General features: G+C 50.9%; 1 protein-coding gene across 4 annotated transcripts in view; it reads right to left on the bottom strand.

The window, feature by feature from the left end:
- Positions 1-3,683: 3,683 nt before the first annotated feature.
- Positions 3,684-16,274, bottom strand: part of BEST3 (bestrophin 3) — a 38,930-nt gene continuing 26,339 nt past the window's right edge. For all 4 annotated transcript variants that reach the window (XM_046655166.1, XM_046655143.1, XM_046655151.1 and 1 more), the window contains one exon: positions 3,684-5,379. In XM_046655166.1, the coding sequence (XP_046511122.1) occupies positions 4,467-5,379 (913 nt within the window). In that variant the 3' untranslated portion in view covers positions 3,684-4,466. The remainder of the gene's footprint in view (positions 5,380-16,274) is intronic.

Here is a 16,274-nt window from a genome sequence, read left to right as displayed (position 1 = left end):
GCCAAGGAGTTCTCTGCAGCCGAACCTCAGATTCATGCCCAGTTTTCTGCATTTGATGGGTCAACTCCTTCAGCATCAGGGGAGATGTGGTGATGAGCGCACAGCCCATACGCAGCACAGGAATTTACCTGTTGCTGCTTCATCTGTTCTCTTCTGCTTCCATGTCTTTCTCCTCTCTCTTCGTTAATCTTCTTGACGTTTGTCCCAGTTTTACCTTCCTATTGGCCTAAATCAGGTTTCCCAGCCTCGGTAGTTTGGGCCCGATGTTTGTGTGGGGCCGTCGCCTGTACTGTCGGGTGTCGAGCAGCATCCCCGGCCTCGACCCACAGCTGCCAGTGCCCCCCAGTCTCCAGACACTGCCCGCTGTCTCCTGGGTGTAGAATCGCCCTGGTTGGAGCCGCTGGCCTAGACAAGGAACTTGGGACACATCTGAATTTCTGTACAAACCTATCGTAGAAATGGCCTTGCTTGTTTCCAGGATACGAGACCCAAAATCCCACCTGCTGCTCCGTGAGAGAAGTGTCCCAAACTAGGGGCTCAGAGGAGATCATGCCGGGCGACCGTCTGGCCACATCTACCCGAGGAGAAAGGGGGACTTGGGCCCATTTTCTGAATTAATTCAGAAACAAAATGAAACAGAAACTGAGCCTCCGGTCTGAGGGCACCGAGTCATCAGGGCAAACATGGTTTCTGTGCCGTTTTCCGGGGCGGTGGCTTCAGTGTCCTGTGCCATCAGCCAAGGGAGGGTCTGGGGGAGGTGCCTGCCACTGGGGTCGTGTCTCCGAAGCTTTGCCAGTGGGTTGGGGTCCTCCTTCGGGGTTTTCGAGATTGCACTCGGAGGACAATCCTGGTATTCTTGAATTGCGTCTTTCGACTCAGTGGCCATCTCAGCAGAAAAGACTGTCCTCAAAATCAGGGTTCTTCGAACTAAGAGAAACAGAAAGAATGTGAAACGATGGGGGATCCTTCTGAGATGGTTGGACGAGGTAAAGCGCGGCGAGTCCTTGGGCATGACTATTATACCACATGCCCCAGAAGCCGCCGCTGCTCACGTGGATGGCAACCGTGGTGAGGCCCGTGCAGGGGATCGGATCCTGATGCGGCTCTTGCTGAGGAGTTTTTATAGCTGTAGTTACTGTTCCTAACGACCTCACCCAGGACCAGCTGTGGGGAGATGAGGTGTCCTGGGGGTGCTCCAGAAAGAACACAGCAATCGATTTTTGTCAGCTCCACATTTTGACTGAGGGGGTGAAACACGTGGTGGGTCAGAGAGGAATTCGCCACCTGTGACGAAGCCTGGGACCCTGTAGGGAGCGAAGGGAGGACGAAAAACGCTGGAGAGAGGGAAGACATGGGCGACGTTGGGGAGCATGTGAGAGAGAACAAGAAGAAGCCAAAAGAGAAATGGAAGCTTCCTGAAGGAAAGAGGATGGAAGCCTGGAGGGCACGGCGTCCTGACTAGGGCAGGGGGAGAAGTCTTTATCTCTGCAGTTGGAGGTGAATCCACAGGGGCTTCAGTCCCCTCACATCCTCCATCCCCCAGGGCTGCTGGGGCTCCAGCCTTTGCATACAAACTCCCTCACAACAGCCATGGGACAGTGCAGAGAAGGGCCCATTTCACAGATGAGAATATGAGATTCAGAGGACGGGCCATTCAAGTTCATAAAGCCACCTGGAGGGAGTAACTTGTAGGCCAGTTTTGTTGTCCTCATTCCGTGACACCACATGGCAGAGGACACGGGCATCTGGAAGGTTCTCCCCGGAGGGCAGGGAGAGGGCAGCAGGGCCTGGCCTCACTGCACTCTGTGACGTTCAATGCAGGGCTGAGTCCTGTTCTTGGAATGGATGGGCCAGAAAGACGAGGCCCCCAGGCCATGTGACCATTCATGGGGTAGGGGCGTGGGGTGGAACTTTCCAGAGCTCAGGAGAAAATGGGCTGGTAGGTGATGAAATCAGGCCCCTGAGAAGAAGTCATTTTGTTTTTGCAACTTTGGCCTGTGTTGGGTAAAAACTCATTTTAGAACGAACAGAGAATTTCTTCATCTTATCCAGGCGTTTGCTGGCTGGAGCTTGCAGCTGAATTCAACCACCTGGGCTCAGCGAACGAGTCATTATTCAGTTTTCATTCAAGGAGGAAATGGAGGCCGCCTAAGATTGTGATGAAATATTGAGGAAACTAAATAATTCTCTGCACAAAGGTGCGTAAGGGATGGATAGAAGCAGAGAGAAATGGACATGCTCTCAGTCCTCCACAAAATATATGATTCCATTTGTGCATAATCTGTCTCCTTGGATTTGGGAAAAAAATTGTTTATATTTCAAAAGTAGCTAAGTAGAAACTTATTTGAATTTGAGCCGTGGATAGAGCCAAGGAGCAAACAGGGACATTAGGAGGCTGTGACGGGGGCGGCGGGGGTCCTGCCTCTCAGCCGTGTTCACTGATCCTGCAGTCTCTGCCCAGGGCTCCAGGAACATCGGGGCCTTCCCAGGGGCTAGCACTATGGAGCAACAGGACGACTATTGGTGTGTACATTTCTCTTAATATGATTTCCTTTGAGTCCTTTGAGGGAAGCCAGTTAAAGTAAATGTAGCTGCTGCCATGCAGCTGGGTGGCCTGGCGGGATGTGACATCTTGCTAATGGTAACTCTGCACATTGGGAGGAGCTAGGGAGGGAAGGGGGTTCCTGCCACCTGTCTTCTGTCACAAAGGTGAGGAGGAGCCAGGCAGGGTTCCGAGGTGGAGCCCGCCCTCCCGTGCGAATGCACAAAGGCGCAGGTGGACTCATGCAGGGAGGACTGGAGGGGCCTTGAGGCTGGACAGACTGAGGCACAGCTCCCTTGGGACCTCCCCAGAGTTCTGCGCACATTGCTGGCAGACTCAGGGCCTTACAGATGTGCGGCACAGAGAGGGAGCGCTGGAGAGGGTGGGCTCCCGCATCAGACAAGCCTGGGTTTGGATCCAGCCCTGCCCCTTCCTGGCCATGTGGTTTTAGTCACATTACCCTGCTTCTCCAAAGCCTGTCTCCTCCATCTTTAAGATGGAGCGGCTAGTGTGTGAGCTCACAGGATTCCCGTGAGGATTGGCGAGGTCACGCATGGAGCACCCAGCGAGTGGATGCTCTCAGGGTTATTTTATTCCTGGAGCCATGCAGACTCAAGCTTCATCATTTGACAAAAACAGTGAGAGCAACACTCATGGGACATGGCCTTTCAGACAAGCTGGGAGCCCCAGGAACAGCCCCCCAGGAGCTCCTTGGAGGGAGCCAGTCAGCGTCCCATCCCCACCGTGCAGTCCTGGGCCCCTCAACCCAGCTCTGATTTCCTATCCTGGCCCAAACACCCCGCAGACACAGAACTGGTCCCACGTGGTGACACGGTTGGGATTTTGCTTTAGGTGTTTACTTACAGGTTTGAGCCTTGCTATCCTTTGGTTCTGTAGTGTTTGGTTGTTCAGGTCCATGTCTCTTGGCTTCAGTTTTCCCCCACGTTCACGACCAAAGAAAGGATGCAGAAATCACTGCCTGTGGCTGCTAGGGTGAGTGGGGTACCATTGACTCCCACACCCTCCTCCATGCTCCTGCATCCTCCTCTGCCCTCCTCAACCCTCCCACATCCTCCTCAACCCTCCAGCATCCTCCCACACCCTCCTGCATCCTCCCAAACCCTCCTCAACCCTGCTGCATCCTCCCGCATTCTCCCACAGAGTGGCTGGAAGGTGTCAGGCGGGTCTGTCAACATCCTTGATTGTTCTGTTGGAGGCTTTCCCATGCCTCCTACCATGAAAACCACGGCCAGAAGTGAGCAGTAGATCTGCCAAGAGAGAATATTATCACTCAGAGGTGGGACAGGTCAGCGTCACCAGAGACCAGGGCGAACAGAGGGTGAGGGAATAAGGGGCAGAGGGACGAGAAGGCCTGGAAGTCGGAAAGGAGACTGAGAGGGATGAAGCTTTCAGACGCTGAGCAGGCTCAGGAATTAGGAAGTGATGATCGTTTAGAAAGTGGGAGTGAAATGGTCAGAAAGCCTCAAAGAAGAAGCGTAATGAAGGAGCGGCGTTTGAGGTGTTATGCGATCCATTGCCCTGTCTTTATAAGTGAAGAAAGGAAGAAAACAAGTGCTCGAAGTAGGGAATCCTTTGTCTCCCTAGAGGCAAAACCGGGGGGTTGGACCGTGATCTACTGGCCCTCTCCAAGGCCGACAGCCTGTGAACTTATAAGTCATTTACGCGTATTGTTAAGACCCCTTATTTGGTTAGGATGCGCCCATGTGGTCCGCGTAATTTCCCTGAAAGCCACATGGTGAGGGATGGCATGAATGCGCTTGGTTTTCCCAGTTCTCAAAAAGTCAGGATCATAATGCCCTTCAGAGTCTTCGGTAGCTTATACAGTGTGACAGTCTCTTAGAAATTGGCCAGCCCTCAGGTACGTCCGGAACTAATGCTAAACTTTGGGAAGTAAGGAGCCAGGCTAGAACCAGGTCCTGGAACTTTCTGGCATTCCTTTGGGTGAGCCCTCTGTCGGCTCGTCGTTAAATTCTATGATATCTGTTTCCTTGGTGTCCAGGTTTTCCACTAAATACAGCACATCAGGGGACACCTGGGGGCCAGCCACCACGTTGATGCCACTGGTCTCTGAGGACGTCTCTGTGTCTATTAAAAGAGCCAGCTCAGGGCCCATGGGCTCCGGCTGCAGGCTCTCCGGCAGGCTCCACCTCTTCAGGAGCTGCTCCTTCTCGCCAGCAGCTTCCTCAGAGGCAAACTCGGGGATGTTTCTCTCAGCTCTGGGTGAAACAGCCTGGGGACTGGGGTCTCCAGGAGGCGTCCCCTTCTCTGAGGAGGACAGGGACTGTCCCACAGGGTCCTCCTGCTGCCCTGGCCCGCTTGGCTGAACCCCCGTGAAGTCAGAGCTCCGGATGGAGGTGGTGGAGTCGTGGTGGTGGTCCTCGGCCATGGGCCCTGGCACGGCGACCAGGACCTCAGGGACCGGGGGCATCTTGGTGGGGGAGGGCCTCACCGTGGACTGCGGGGTCAGGCTCTGTGCGGTGCTAGTCCCGCTGGTCTCCCCGATGGTGGGCAGTTCCCCCAGGCTGCAGCGCAGCTTGGGGCTCCCCTCTGGGGAGCAGGATTGCTTCCGGGTGGCTGGGCTGCGGTGGCGGCTTCTGGAGGGCATGTCCAGCAGGTCCCGGGTTGGGCTGAGGTCGCTGGGGGGGAGGAACATGGAGCTGTCGCTGGCCTGCCTCCCGTAGCGCGTCCTCCGGGGACTGGAGGGGTGCTCGTGGGTACTCAGGAACCTCTTGACTCTCCTGATGACTGAGCGGCGGTGGCCCGGCTTCTCGTAGTCCCAGAGCCACTCCTCACTGGGAATGGCAGACCCCGACAGCCTGAAACACAAGGACCTCATGAAGGCGAGCGGCTCTGGCCGGCTCTGGGGTGGATCAGAGTTAAGGACCTGTTTGCTGTTTCCGTATTCCAGACTTGGAAACGGGGTGTGAGGGGCATGTGACTTGAGATAGTTGAGCAGAATTTCTCAAACTTTTTGGTCACAGGACCTTTTAAACTCTTAAAAATTACTGAGTTCCCAAAGCGATGTGTTCATGTGGGTTATAGCTATTGCTCTCCACCCTATTAGAAGTGATGACTGAGGAATATGAAAACACAAGGACGTGCAGGCTGCATTCCATTAACTGCTAAGTGATGACATCACCACGTAGCCCGGAGCCTCTGCACGACCCCACCGTGCACTCAGAAAGATGAGAGGGAAAAAGGCGAATGGCGTTCTAGTGCGCTTACAAAAATAGTTTGACCTTAAGGACTTGGGTCTTGGGGTCTTAGATTTGGGGGATCTACAAGGGCTCCCAGAACACACTTGAGAATCAGTGATCTAGAGGCTTGGACATTTGAAAAAAAAGTATAGTATGTCTTCTTTCTCTCTTATTACAGGTGAACTAAGGTTGTGGTTTCCCAGGACACACAAAACTCCCCAAAACGATGGATCATCGCTAAATTCAAGACAGCGGGAATAACAGCTGACGTTTCCTGCCGAGGCCCCTCCGACACATCATTTCCTCTCGTTATCACAGTAATCGTGTGAGCTGGTGTTATTATTGTCCACAGTTTACGGATGAGGAAACTGAGGCCTGGAGAGATTCAACAAGGCTGTGCAAACAGAGAGACCACACCCAGAGCTCAGACTCCAGAGCGTTTGTTCTCAGTCCCTTCCACGTAAAGGGCTACGGTGGCATCAGTGACGTGCTGGAGTCGGGACGCACGGCGGGTAAAGGATGGCCCTGCCCGAGGTACCACAGTCGGCCCTGGTCCGCGCTCTGCACACCTATCTGCTCACTTAGGGTTAAGGAGGGGGAAACGGGGCCCTGTGGAGAGTCACCCCCGTGGGGGTGGCGTGCACTTGCGTGTGCTGGACTCCCCTTGTGATTACGTTTGTTGGATTTGCTATTGCTAGGAATTTCTTGTTGAATTTTCAACTTTTAAGACACAAAACAAATAATCCTACCATTTTTAATCTTTCCCTTCAAGGCTGAAATAAAAGGGATCACTGGGCTGACGGTAGGAGCTACTGAGTGTGAGGCCTCCTCCTGCCTCAGACGGCACGGTCTCCACTCTCTCGCTCTGCGGGGTCATGGTCTGAACGAGGAACTACCCAGAGCCTGGCCTCCAACCACGAGCGCTCGCGCTGGCTCCGGGAGCAGGCGGGAGCGGCCGTCCTGGTCCAGTGTTCGCACTGATGACCACGGCGACAGGACGCTTTAACCAAGCAGGTGCATTGCATGTGACATGAGGGAAAAGCCGGGACAGCATAAAAGCTGGGACTGGAAATGGCAGAGTGAGCAGCCAAAGAAAATGTTGTTCCTCGTGTTTATGAATAAAAGATGGATGACTGAGATGACTAACTGGCTAAATGTCTGGGACAGCTTCCAGTTATAACCTAGTGCTTGTACCCTAAAGCCCCAGCAGTGCCCTTGGCCGCCACACAGCCTCCTGACCACCTCCACGGGGCCCGGCTCGGGTTCCATCACACCGACGTGAGGAATGCAGACTCCGGCCCCGGCGGCTTCAGTGACCCTGGTGGTGGATCCCTCAGGTTGGGTCTCCATCACACTTCAGGAATCCATTTAGGGCTGGAGGACACTGGAGGAGCGCTGGAGGACACTGGAGGACCCTTAGGGGAGCACCTGTGTGTCCTTGAGTCCAAGGTGGAACTGGCCATCTCTCTGGAGGACAGGCCTCTGTTCTCCATTTGGGATCCTGACTTGTTATTTGGGATTTGTTTTCCTAAGTTGCTTCTAAACCACGCAACCTTGTAAGAATGACAAAATCTTCCAGGAAAACATGTCGGTATTATTATTACTTCAAAACTTCACAAACCCTAAGGAAAAACTGTGCACCCTGACACAGTGGAGATGGACATTCGGGGGGAACGAGAGGTTTAAGGCCTGGGGCCACCAGCTGGAGAAAAACAGACCAATTGTAAAGAGCAAACTGCAACAAGGCCAGTGTTCCTGCTAATGTTCTCCTGATCCACCATGTGACACGGGGAAGGGCCGCCCAAGAGACCCTCTTGCACCTTCCTGCCTCGGGAGACTGCCGTGTGGATGAGTGAGATTTACCCACGTGCCCAACTAAATTTATTGAGCACCTGCCGTGAACACATTTGGTGCATGAAGTACTGTATGACGTAATTTAAAAGGAGGGAGAAGACAGGTACATAAATAGATACATTTGGGGCAAAGTTTTGAGCTGGCCTTTGACACTGAGTAGGACTCGGATAGGCAGGAGGCACAGAGAATTCCAGGTGGAGAAGTGACCTGAGCAAAGAAGGCAGCAGGGTGTTGAGCGTGTTTGTGAGGAACGGGAAATACTCGAGTCTGTGTGAAACACGCGGACTGCCGCTGGGCGTGAAGCTGGGAGGTGGCCCTGGCTGTGTTAGGAAGCGTCTCGCGTCCCGGGCAGAGGGATTCGGGGCTCCTCCCAGAGGCAGAGGGCGGCTGGGATGGTCTTTGCGGATGGAGAGTGTGATGCAGTGTCTGCTGGGAGCCCTGTCCCAGCTGGAAAAGCTCCATGGAAAGCAACATTGATAGTGCCGTCCTCCAGAAATGCTTTGGATAGAAACGTGACTTGAGACTTTCTGCACCGCGAGTCAGGAAGTGGGTCTTTGGAAGAACCCTGGGTGGTCTGTGGTCTGGGGGCGCTTCCATGAACCTCACAGTGAAGCGATGAAGGAAGCCCCCAGGTCTTTATAAAAGGGCAGTGCGAACCCTCCGCGGGATGAACCTAATGAGCTTTCTTCCGGATGTTTCCGTGATAGAAGTTTCATTGCCAAAGCGCAAAGCCACCTGCCTCCTCTGATGGTCATGTTCTCAATATGACTGCAGAAACTGTGGTTTAAGAACGAAATGGTTTAAAGTGCAGACCGTGCAGAACAGAACACTTCAGAAGATTCTTTGTTTCCCAGTTAGGAGGCGTGCGTGTGCCCGTTAGGTCCTTTTAGGCTCTCTGCTCCTCCTCATTTGATTTTTAAAGTGTACCCTTGGTATAGGGTCAGTACAACCCCAAGGCCCAAATACGATACCTCTTCACGAGCCCCCACACACTTACAGCAGAAACATTATATGCTGAAATGTAAGTGCTCTCATTATCCTGCTATATATTAGGGAAGGTCAGCTGAAAAGCCTCGGTCTTATTTTCTGGAATTCCCTTGGACTGAGAGAGGCGGGTAATTAGAGACGGGAGGACATTCATGGAAAGTGCCATGCAGCCATTAGTGTCCAGAGAGGGAATTTGAGAATTGCCTCTGTGGTAAGGAAAGTGATTTATTTTGGGAGCTCGCAGAGCCAGGATTGCTGTGGCCCAGGCTGACGTTAACTAACTGTGTGACCTAAGGAGACCCACTTAACCTCTCTGTGACTTAGCATCATACTTGGCAAACTGGTGACAAGTCTCTCTTCCTCTGCCTGCCTTGCAGGTTGGGAGTTCAAAAGAGCACTATGCGTGGACCAGCTTTGAAGAGCAGAAGATATGAAAAGGACTCTGTGGATGACCGGCAAACGTTCAGAGATGGTTTCCAAATCATCGTCGGCTTCTTGCACATGGTTGGCGGAAATGATTGTGTCAGCCTGGAGGTCACTGCTGTTTCTCCTTCAGGTGTCCTTTAAACAATGTTGCCACACCTCGGAGCTGCCACCTAACAATGAGCACGTCAGAAGGGATGACCGTGACGGCCGTTTGATGGTGAGCCTCGGGCAGCACGCAAACGGAGAGGAGCGTAAGGATGAGAGTAAGCTGGATTACTCTGAGGGAGGGAAGACCAGGCCGGTCCGGGGTACCTGCCCTGACCTTGTGTCTCAGTACTGTGCTTCGTGCCATTTGCAGACACTGGCCAATCCTGTAGTGTACGTTTATTACACAGTATAAACTGTCAATACAGAAATATAGAAAAAGCGAGAATGAGAAAGCCATGCCATGTACCGGGCCACTTTCGAGAGGGAGGAGGAGGGCAGGCTGTGGGCAGAGAACACGCTCTGTGAAGCCATCAGGCTGCTTGGTTCTAGTTGAGTCTAGAAGGAAGGAGACCTTGCGTCATTTCTACAGGTCAGACTGCTGTCAGGATTGGGATGTGTTCTTTTTTAATCCTGAGTGTTTAAAAAAACCCAACACCCCAAATTTTCAAAATATCTATTGAGCACCTACAAACCACCAGCCCCACAATCTCCCTTGCCGATGATGTGTCCGAGGGCACACGCAGTGGAGGTTCAGGTAAGGACTCTGCAAGAGATAGATGCTCGGGCGGCCCGGGGTGCAGGAGGGCCCTGCTCGCCTCCTGGGCCATAACAGAGGCAGGAGACAGGACAGGCCGACTTTCCTGGGGTCGGAAAGACCAAAACAGCCCTGAGGATGTGGAAGATTTAATGCATTTTTTTTTTTTTTTTGCAAAGCAATGCCCTCCTCCCTGGGGCGATCAGGTAAACACAGAGTTTCGAAAGGCTGAAGGATAAAACTGGATGACGTTCACCTGCCTTCCTCTGGTCCATGTCTAATGTGATATTTTGACAATTTAAATTAAAATAATAAGAGGTCATCTTAACAGATCTGAAATGAGGAATTTAGGGAAACAATATTTAATATGACGAGTTCTATTTCTCACGTCAGATTTGTTGTTTTCTAATCGCTGGTGCGCTCAAACTCAGGCAGCTGCCTGCAAGGGGCGATCATTTGCCTGAAAATCTATGGGGCAGAGGCACGTGGGGAGGAGCATTTATTCCCGGGCAAAGAAAAATGTGCTCTTCAAACCCATTAGAGGTGGATGCTGTTATTTTTAACCTCCTGAACTGCAGAATTGCCGTCAAAGCTGCAGCCAGGATTTACAAGACGGGCTCCGTGGCCTCCTGCTGAGCTTGGGGTGCGGGCCCTCTGCTCCTTTTCTGGAGACAGTTGCTGGTAGGGAGCCCCGTGGGGGTGTGCAGCCCAGAGAGCTGTGCGCAGAGCTGGCCACTCTCCTGCTGCCTCGGTGGCCTCTCTGCTGCTTTGGACCAAGGATTACGGCAAATCTGTTAAGGGACAGGCAGTCCAGCCTCATGCCCACTCTGGTTGTTCCCCCCCGGCCTCTGCTGGCTGACGCGCAAAGAAACTGTGGCCCACAGCGGGGTCCACGTAAGCCCCGCCTTTCAAGGCTGCTGTATTCTATGGGAGTTTTGCTGGAAAAGGAAGTTAAGCCTTCTCGACCTCTCACACCACGTGGTTTAGAAGGTGAAAATCAGGGCCCGTGGTGACGCACTTGGCACATGAAAGACCCCTGAGCAAGTTCTGAAAGTCTAAATTAATGCGCGTTTGTCTCCCGGGAGCTCCCTCTGTCCGTCCTTTCTGGTCCATTAACTGAAAATCAATGTTCCAAGAATACATTTTTGTTGAAGTTAGTGATTCAGAATTTGAGATATTTTTGGTAATTTACAGCATGAGCACGAAACAGTGTATATCAGACTACGTATTTTCCTGTCAAGCTAAAATATTTGAATATCGTTGGCTAAAAAGCCTTACTGAAGAAAACATCAATCTAGGAGTATATTAAACCACACCTTAATAAAGAGTTTGCTTGCTAAAAATACCAATTTTGGTGTCTTTGAAGCAATATCACTGAGAATACTTCTGACCTACCATATAATCCTAAAAGCTCTGTGCACATTGAATACACATACCTATAAATGCAGAAAAAGCAATAGCATTATTGCTATATATTCTTAGAACTTTTGGACTGAAGATAGATGAGTCAAAGTCAGTATTTCTGGCTAAGTGGTTGTAGTGTCACAGTGAAAACAGATCTTAAATAAATTCCTCACTCCAGTCAGCAGTTTCAGGTCCACAGGCCTGAAGCCTGCTCTCAGATGAGCAGGACAGTTGAGCGAGCCCAGTCCACACCCTCCGTGAGAACTGGAGCCGTCCGCTTCACCAGCAGCGACCGCCTCTCTCCTCCAGAACGTGGAGCCCCTCAGCTGTTGCGATGGGTACCGTGTTAGGGTTTTCCCAAAGCCTTTAAAAGATTATTCCCTCTTTACTGTGGCTGTTTTGATTTCCAAGAGAGGATTAAAGGCAATTATGAGACTTCAGTCTTTAATTTCCATGTGTACCATTCCTGAGAGACTTAAAAATTTGTGCTAGTGGATTACACCAAGTATTTAAGAATTAAGACTTTTGGAGTGCCTCCTGATGGAATAATGTGAAGACAAGCATTCTCTCTCAAGCTGGCTGTGGTCGGCTGGGCCTGAACCTTATTTTTTGTTTATTTGTTTTGAAAGGAAATTTCCTTTCAGCGATGCTGGCTGAGGTTAGCCCTTTAGGTTCGTCTGGTGAACGGAGGCTCATGGAGCACGAGGGTTAGCCTGGTCTCATCGCAGGGCCTCGGCCTGTTTTCCTGTTGTGGGTCTTACGGAGAAATCTTCTTTTGGCTGCTTGCAGGCATTTTCTTAATCTTGGTTAATAGTGTCTCCGTGGTGAAGTTAATGAAAAGATGCTTTAATTAAAAACGGCAGCTCAGAAGTGTTTCACATCACGACAAAAAAATGACCTGATCGGGTCCAACTGAACCATCTCAGGAGTGATAACGGGAAGATGTTTTCATCGCTCAGGTACTTCTTAGGGTGCTTTTGTAAGTGGAAGTTACTGGCCACACAATCGTTAACGGTATCTATTAACTGCTAAAGACAGAGGTACCTATGAAAGCTTTTCTATTTCGAGTGTTCAGTTCAGATTTTCAACTGGCCTTTTTTCATTCAAAGGGGTCAGTCTGAGGTCAATTTTTAACATGCCCCACACAAAGAGTGGGAGACGGAACTTCAGCTCTCATTTGGTGTTAGAAAATATGAAATACAGTTTTAAAACAGAAGCTTCTTGGTCTCAGATTGGACAGAGGAAGATGGGCCTTGTTCATTAAAATGTCCTTTGGATGAAGAAGTGATGCTGATTGGATGGGGTTCCTACATCGCTGGGGTGCAGACGTGATGACCATTGGATGGGGTGAGGACGCTGGTCCTGCTTCACTGGCTGCACACTCCCGGGCTCCCCTCGCCCCTTAGCACATGGCCCCTCAGCTCTGCCCTCCAGCTCAGGCTCGGAGGCTCCCTCCGCTGACAGCGCCAACCCCCGCCTCCCCACGCCTTCTCTAGTGCCTTTCCAGGACCTTGCTCTCATACCCCCGCCCCCCGCCCCCTGGCTCCTGGGTCTTCCCTCTCCCCAGATGGCTCCTTTCACTCAGCTTTTTTTCCTTCCTTTTCCAGAGCAAGCAGAGTTATCAATTTGTTTATTACATTTTGCTTCATTTTATAAAAGTGAGGTGGCTTACAAAAATATATACAATGCAATAATATGTAAAATTGGGCTAATATATAGAGCTAGAACAAGGAACGATAACAAGATGAGACCAACAGACACAGTACCCAGACACATATGCCCCCAAATCCCACAGACTTATAAAGGTGGGCTGCAAATTTGGTTTTCAGCTCTCAGCCGACAAAATGAAAAGGAGATCATCATCAACTGTAAAATTCACAGTCTGTAAGATAAACAGAGTAACAGCTGCCCAGAAGAGGCAAAGCTTTGTTTTTTCCCACCTATGTCTGAGACGGATTTTTTACCATGAGTCCTCTGATAAAGGGATGCTATATCATAGAGTGACTAAGTACCAGAGGGAGTCGTAATGGATCTGTCCAGACAAGACCAGGATGTGATAACACATCCAGTAGAGACAGTTAAAGCAACTCCGAGGCGGGTACAGGGCGGAGGACAGCAGGTGACCCTTTCCCGTTAAACATGCTCGAGGCGTGCCCATCCTAAAACGTTGTAAAATAGGTAAAAACTATGCCATTCCCCTCAATTCCAGGTCTCCTACTGGATACTGTCTGCTGTCTCCTCCCCTGAGTCCAGACTTCTCAAAAAAGTACTCCATGGAGAGTCAATGAATTGAGGAATTGTGAGTTTTTCGTTTTTTCAGGCATGAAAGGGGTGCTGTGGTTATATTTGCTTCACACCGATCCCGTGGCGGGAGGGGAAGTGTGGGTGGGAGAATTCGTGAACGAGACTGGCCGTGATGATAACTGAAGCGGGTGATGGTAGGTGAGGTTTGTCTGAGTTTGTTCTCTACTTTTGTATCTGCTTGAACTTTTCCATAATGAAACTATTTTCAAACATTGTTTCCACCGGCAGTCTGGATCTCCTTCATGCCCCAAGCACTCCTCAACTTACTGCCCCAACACTCTCACCTGAGTCTCCAGTGACCGTAGTTGCAAACCCGTATGGTGTTTTCCAGACTTTATGTTGAAACTTGCCCCTTGGCCTCTAGGACAGGCCGTCGTCTGGGTCCTCCTGCCTTTGCACTGCCCACTCCTTCTCTGATGCTTCCAGGGACTCCTGTTCCTCTGCCGGCCTTTAGGTGGTTGTACTCTACCCCATGCACTTGACCCTGTTCCCAGGTGCTCCACCCACTTCTGTGGCTTGAAACACCCTGTACTGACAAGAGTCAAATGCACCCCCTTCCTGGAAGCTGTCTCTGCGCTGTCTGCCTGCTGGCCATCTCCATGTGCTTGCCCACAGATGCCTCAAATTCGACGCACACAAAAGGGGGCTCACACGGTTTCCTTGGAGCAGCTCCTACCTCCTCCTTCACCCTTGGCTCGTCACCTTCACCCAGTCACCCTCAACTCCTCCTTCCTTGAACTGTCCCTTCGGCCATCTCCACTGTCTCCATCTCTTGTAAGGCACCCTAGTTCAGGCCCTTATCCTCTCCTGTCTAAACTCCACCAAGAGCTGCCAGCTGGTCTCTCCAGCTCAGGGCTCACCCCAGCCATCCATCTTTCAGCAGCTGCTGGGCAGACCTGTCTAAAACACGGAGGTGACCACGTCACTTAAGAGCCTTGGAAGAAGGCTGAGGCTGTTTACCCAGACTGTCAAACCCTCCGTCGTCTGCCCTTACCTCCCTCCCAGATCCATTTCTTGGCTCTTCTGCTTTGCATATCCAATTGTTGCCCGAAGTACACGAGCACTCCGTTCTGTCTTTGCTCATACTGGCCTAGCAGTTACCCTCTGCTGAATGCCTCTGCTCCCGTGTGTGTGTTAGCTCTGAATTCATTCTGAGAGATGCGTATTAGACGTCCCAACTCCAAGAAGCCTCTCTGACTCACCAGGCTGGGGGAAGCGCATCTTCACTGCGTTCCCAGAAGACCGAGCATTTCTCTATCGCTGCATTTACCGCCTGAATTACAACGTGTCTCCTCATTGTGTCTGAGTTGAAGAGGTGGTCTTGTTGGTTGGTTTTTGCCTCTCCCTAGCGTCTGGCATAGAACCTTCCATACAGGGGCCCTGAACGAACTTTACCTGAATAAATGAATGAGTGCATCCCATGTACGAAGATACGAGGGAAAACATGGTATTTTAAATTTGTGCTTGAGATTAAAAAGGGGAAACACTTACTTTATTTCAGTAATGTGTATTTGGTAAATGCATAGAAAATAGGGCAATATTTTGAACATGTTTCTGAATATAGAGAACAAAGGAATTGTCTCCAAGGAGTTCCCTTTTTGTGGAAATGAGTAATGTGCTGAATGTGAAAGGGAATATGAAGCTGAGTAATTTTCCGTCTTGCCCTTGGACGGGACTTTTTCCCAGTTATCGAAGGGCATTACTTTGATTGTAGAATTTCTGGGTCATGGGAATTGTGATTACAAACCCGAAACGTTGATATGAAAAGAAAGGAGATTTGATTTCTGAATGCTGGGAACATACACCTTCCACAGAATAAGAAAATAAAAACCTCACTCCTCCAGGAAGGGATTTTATTTGCTCATCAAGTAGCAAACACTTTCCTGAAATGTTTGCATCCACGCTACGTTGATGCCCGGTCTTCACCTCAATGCGACGAGCTCAGTGGCTCAGTCATCGTCGACAAACCACCTGTGCTGTGCTAGTCCTTTCTTCCCCGTCCCCTTTTCCCTGGGCCTCAGTCAGACACCTCACATGCTATTGACTCGTATTTGGTGAGTAAACAATTCAATGCTTAGGGCATTATCTTTCACGATTTTAGAGGACTTCTATCGTTTTGACAGTAAACCATTCTCCCTTCTCCTGGTAATAATACCCTGGTTGTTCCTGAGACATCACCTATTCCATAAGGTTGTTTGGGGCTGACCACACCCTTTGGTCCAAAGATGGACACGTGAACCACCCTTGGCTAATCAAAATATTGTCTCCCTGTCGACAGTGATTGGCTCAGGAATGGGCGTGTTAGCCAAGTCCAGCCAATCATAGCCAATCCAGTACTTTAGGATTAAGAGTTGGAAAAGAGATGCGCTCTTTCCACAGGATTTGCTGGGGAGATAGGTTGTACTCCAGGAGCTGCTGGCTGCCATCTTGCCATTTTGCCATCAGGTGGGGAGAGCTTGAACTGAGGTCACCTCCCGTGGAGGGAAGAGCAGAACTGAGAGGTGGAGCAGGCAATGCTGAGGCCTGCTTACCTCTGAGCCTCTGGATCCAGCCGCACCCAGAGCTGGCTGGTCTCCAGATGTGACCCAAGGAACCCTTTTTTGCTTAAGTTTGTTTGAGTTTGGTTTTCTTTCACAGGCAACCATATAGCCCAGTCATGGAACGAAGAGACACTAATGGATCCAGGAGGGCGTTCCTGGGGACACTGGCTTCCAGAGCCTGGTGTCCTGAACTGGGAGGCTCCCCTGCAATGTCTTCATTCTTGCAGAAAACCAAGATCAACTGGGCTTCTGCCTGC

This window comes from Equus quagga, chromosome 1 (assembly GCF_021613505.1).
Source record: "Equus quagga isolate Etosha38 chromosome 1, UCLA_HA_Equagga_1.0, whole genome shotgun sequence".
NCBI lineage: Eukaryota > Metazoa > Chordata > Mammalia > Perissodactyla > Equidae > Equus > Equus quagga.
Note: the sequence above shows the minus strand (reverse complement) of the source record. Positions and strands in the feature narration are given on the sequence as shown.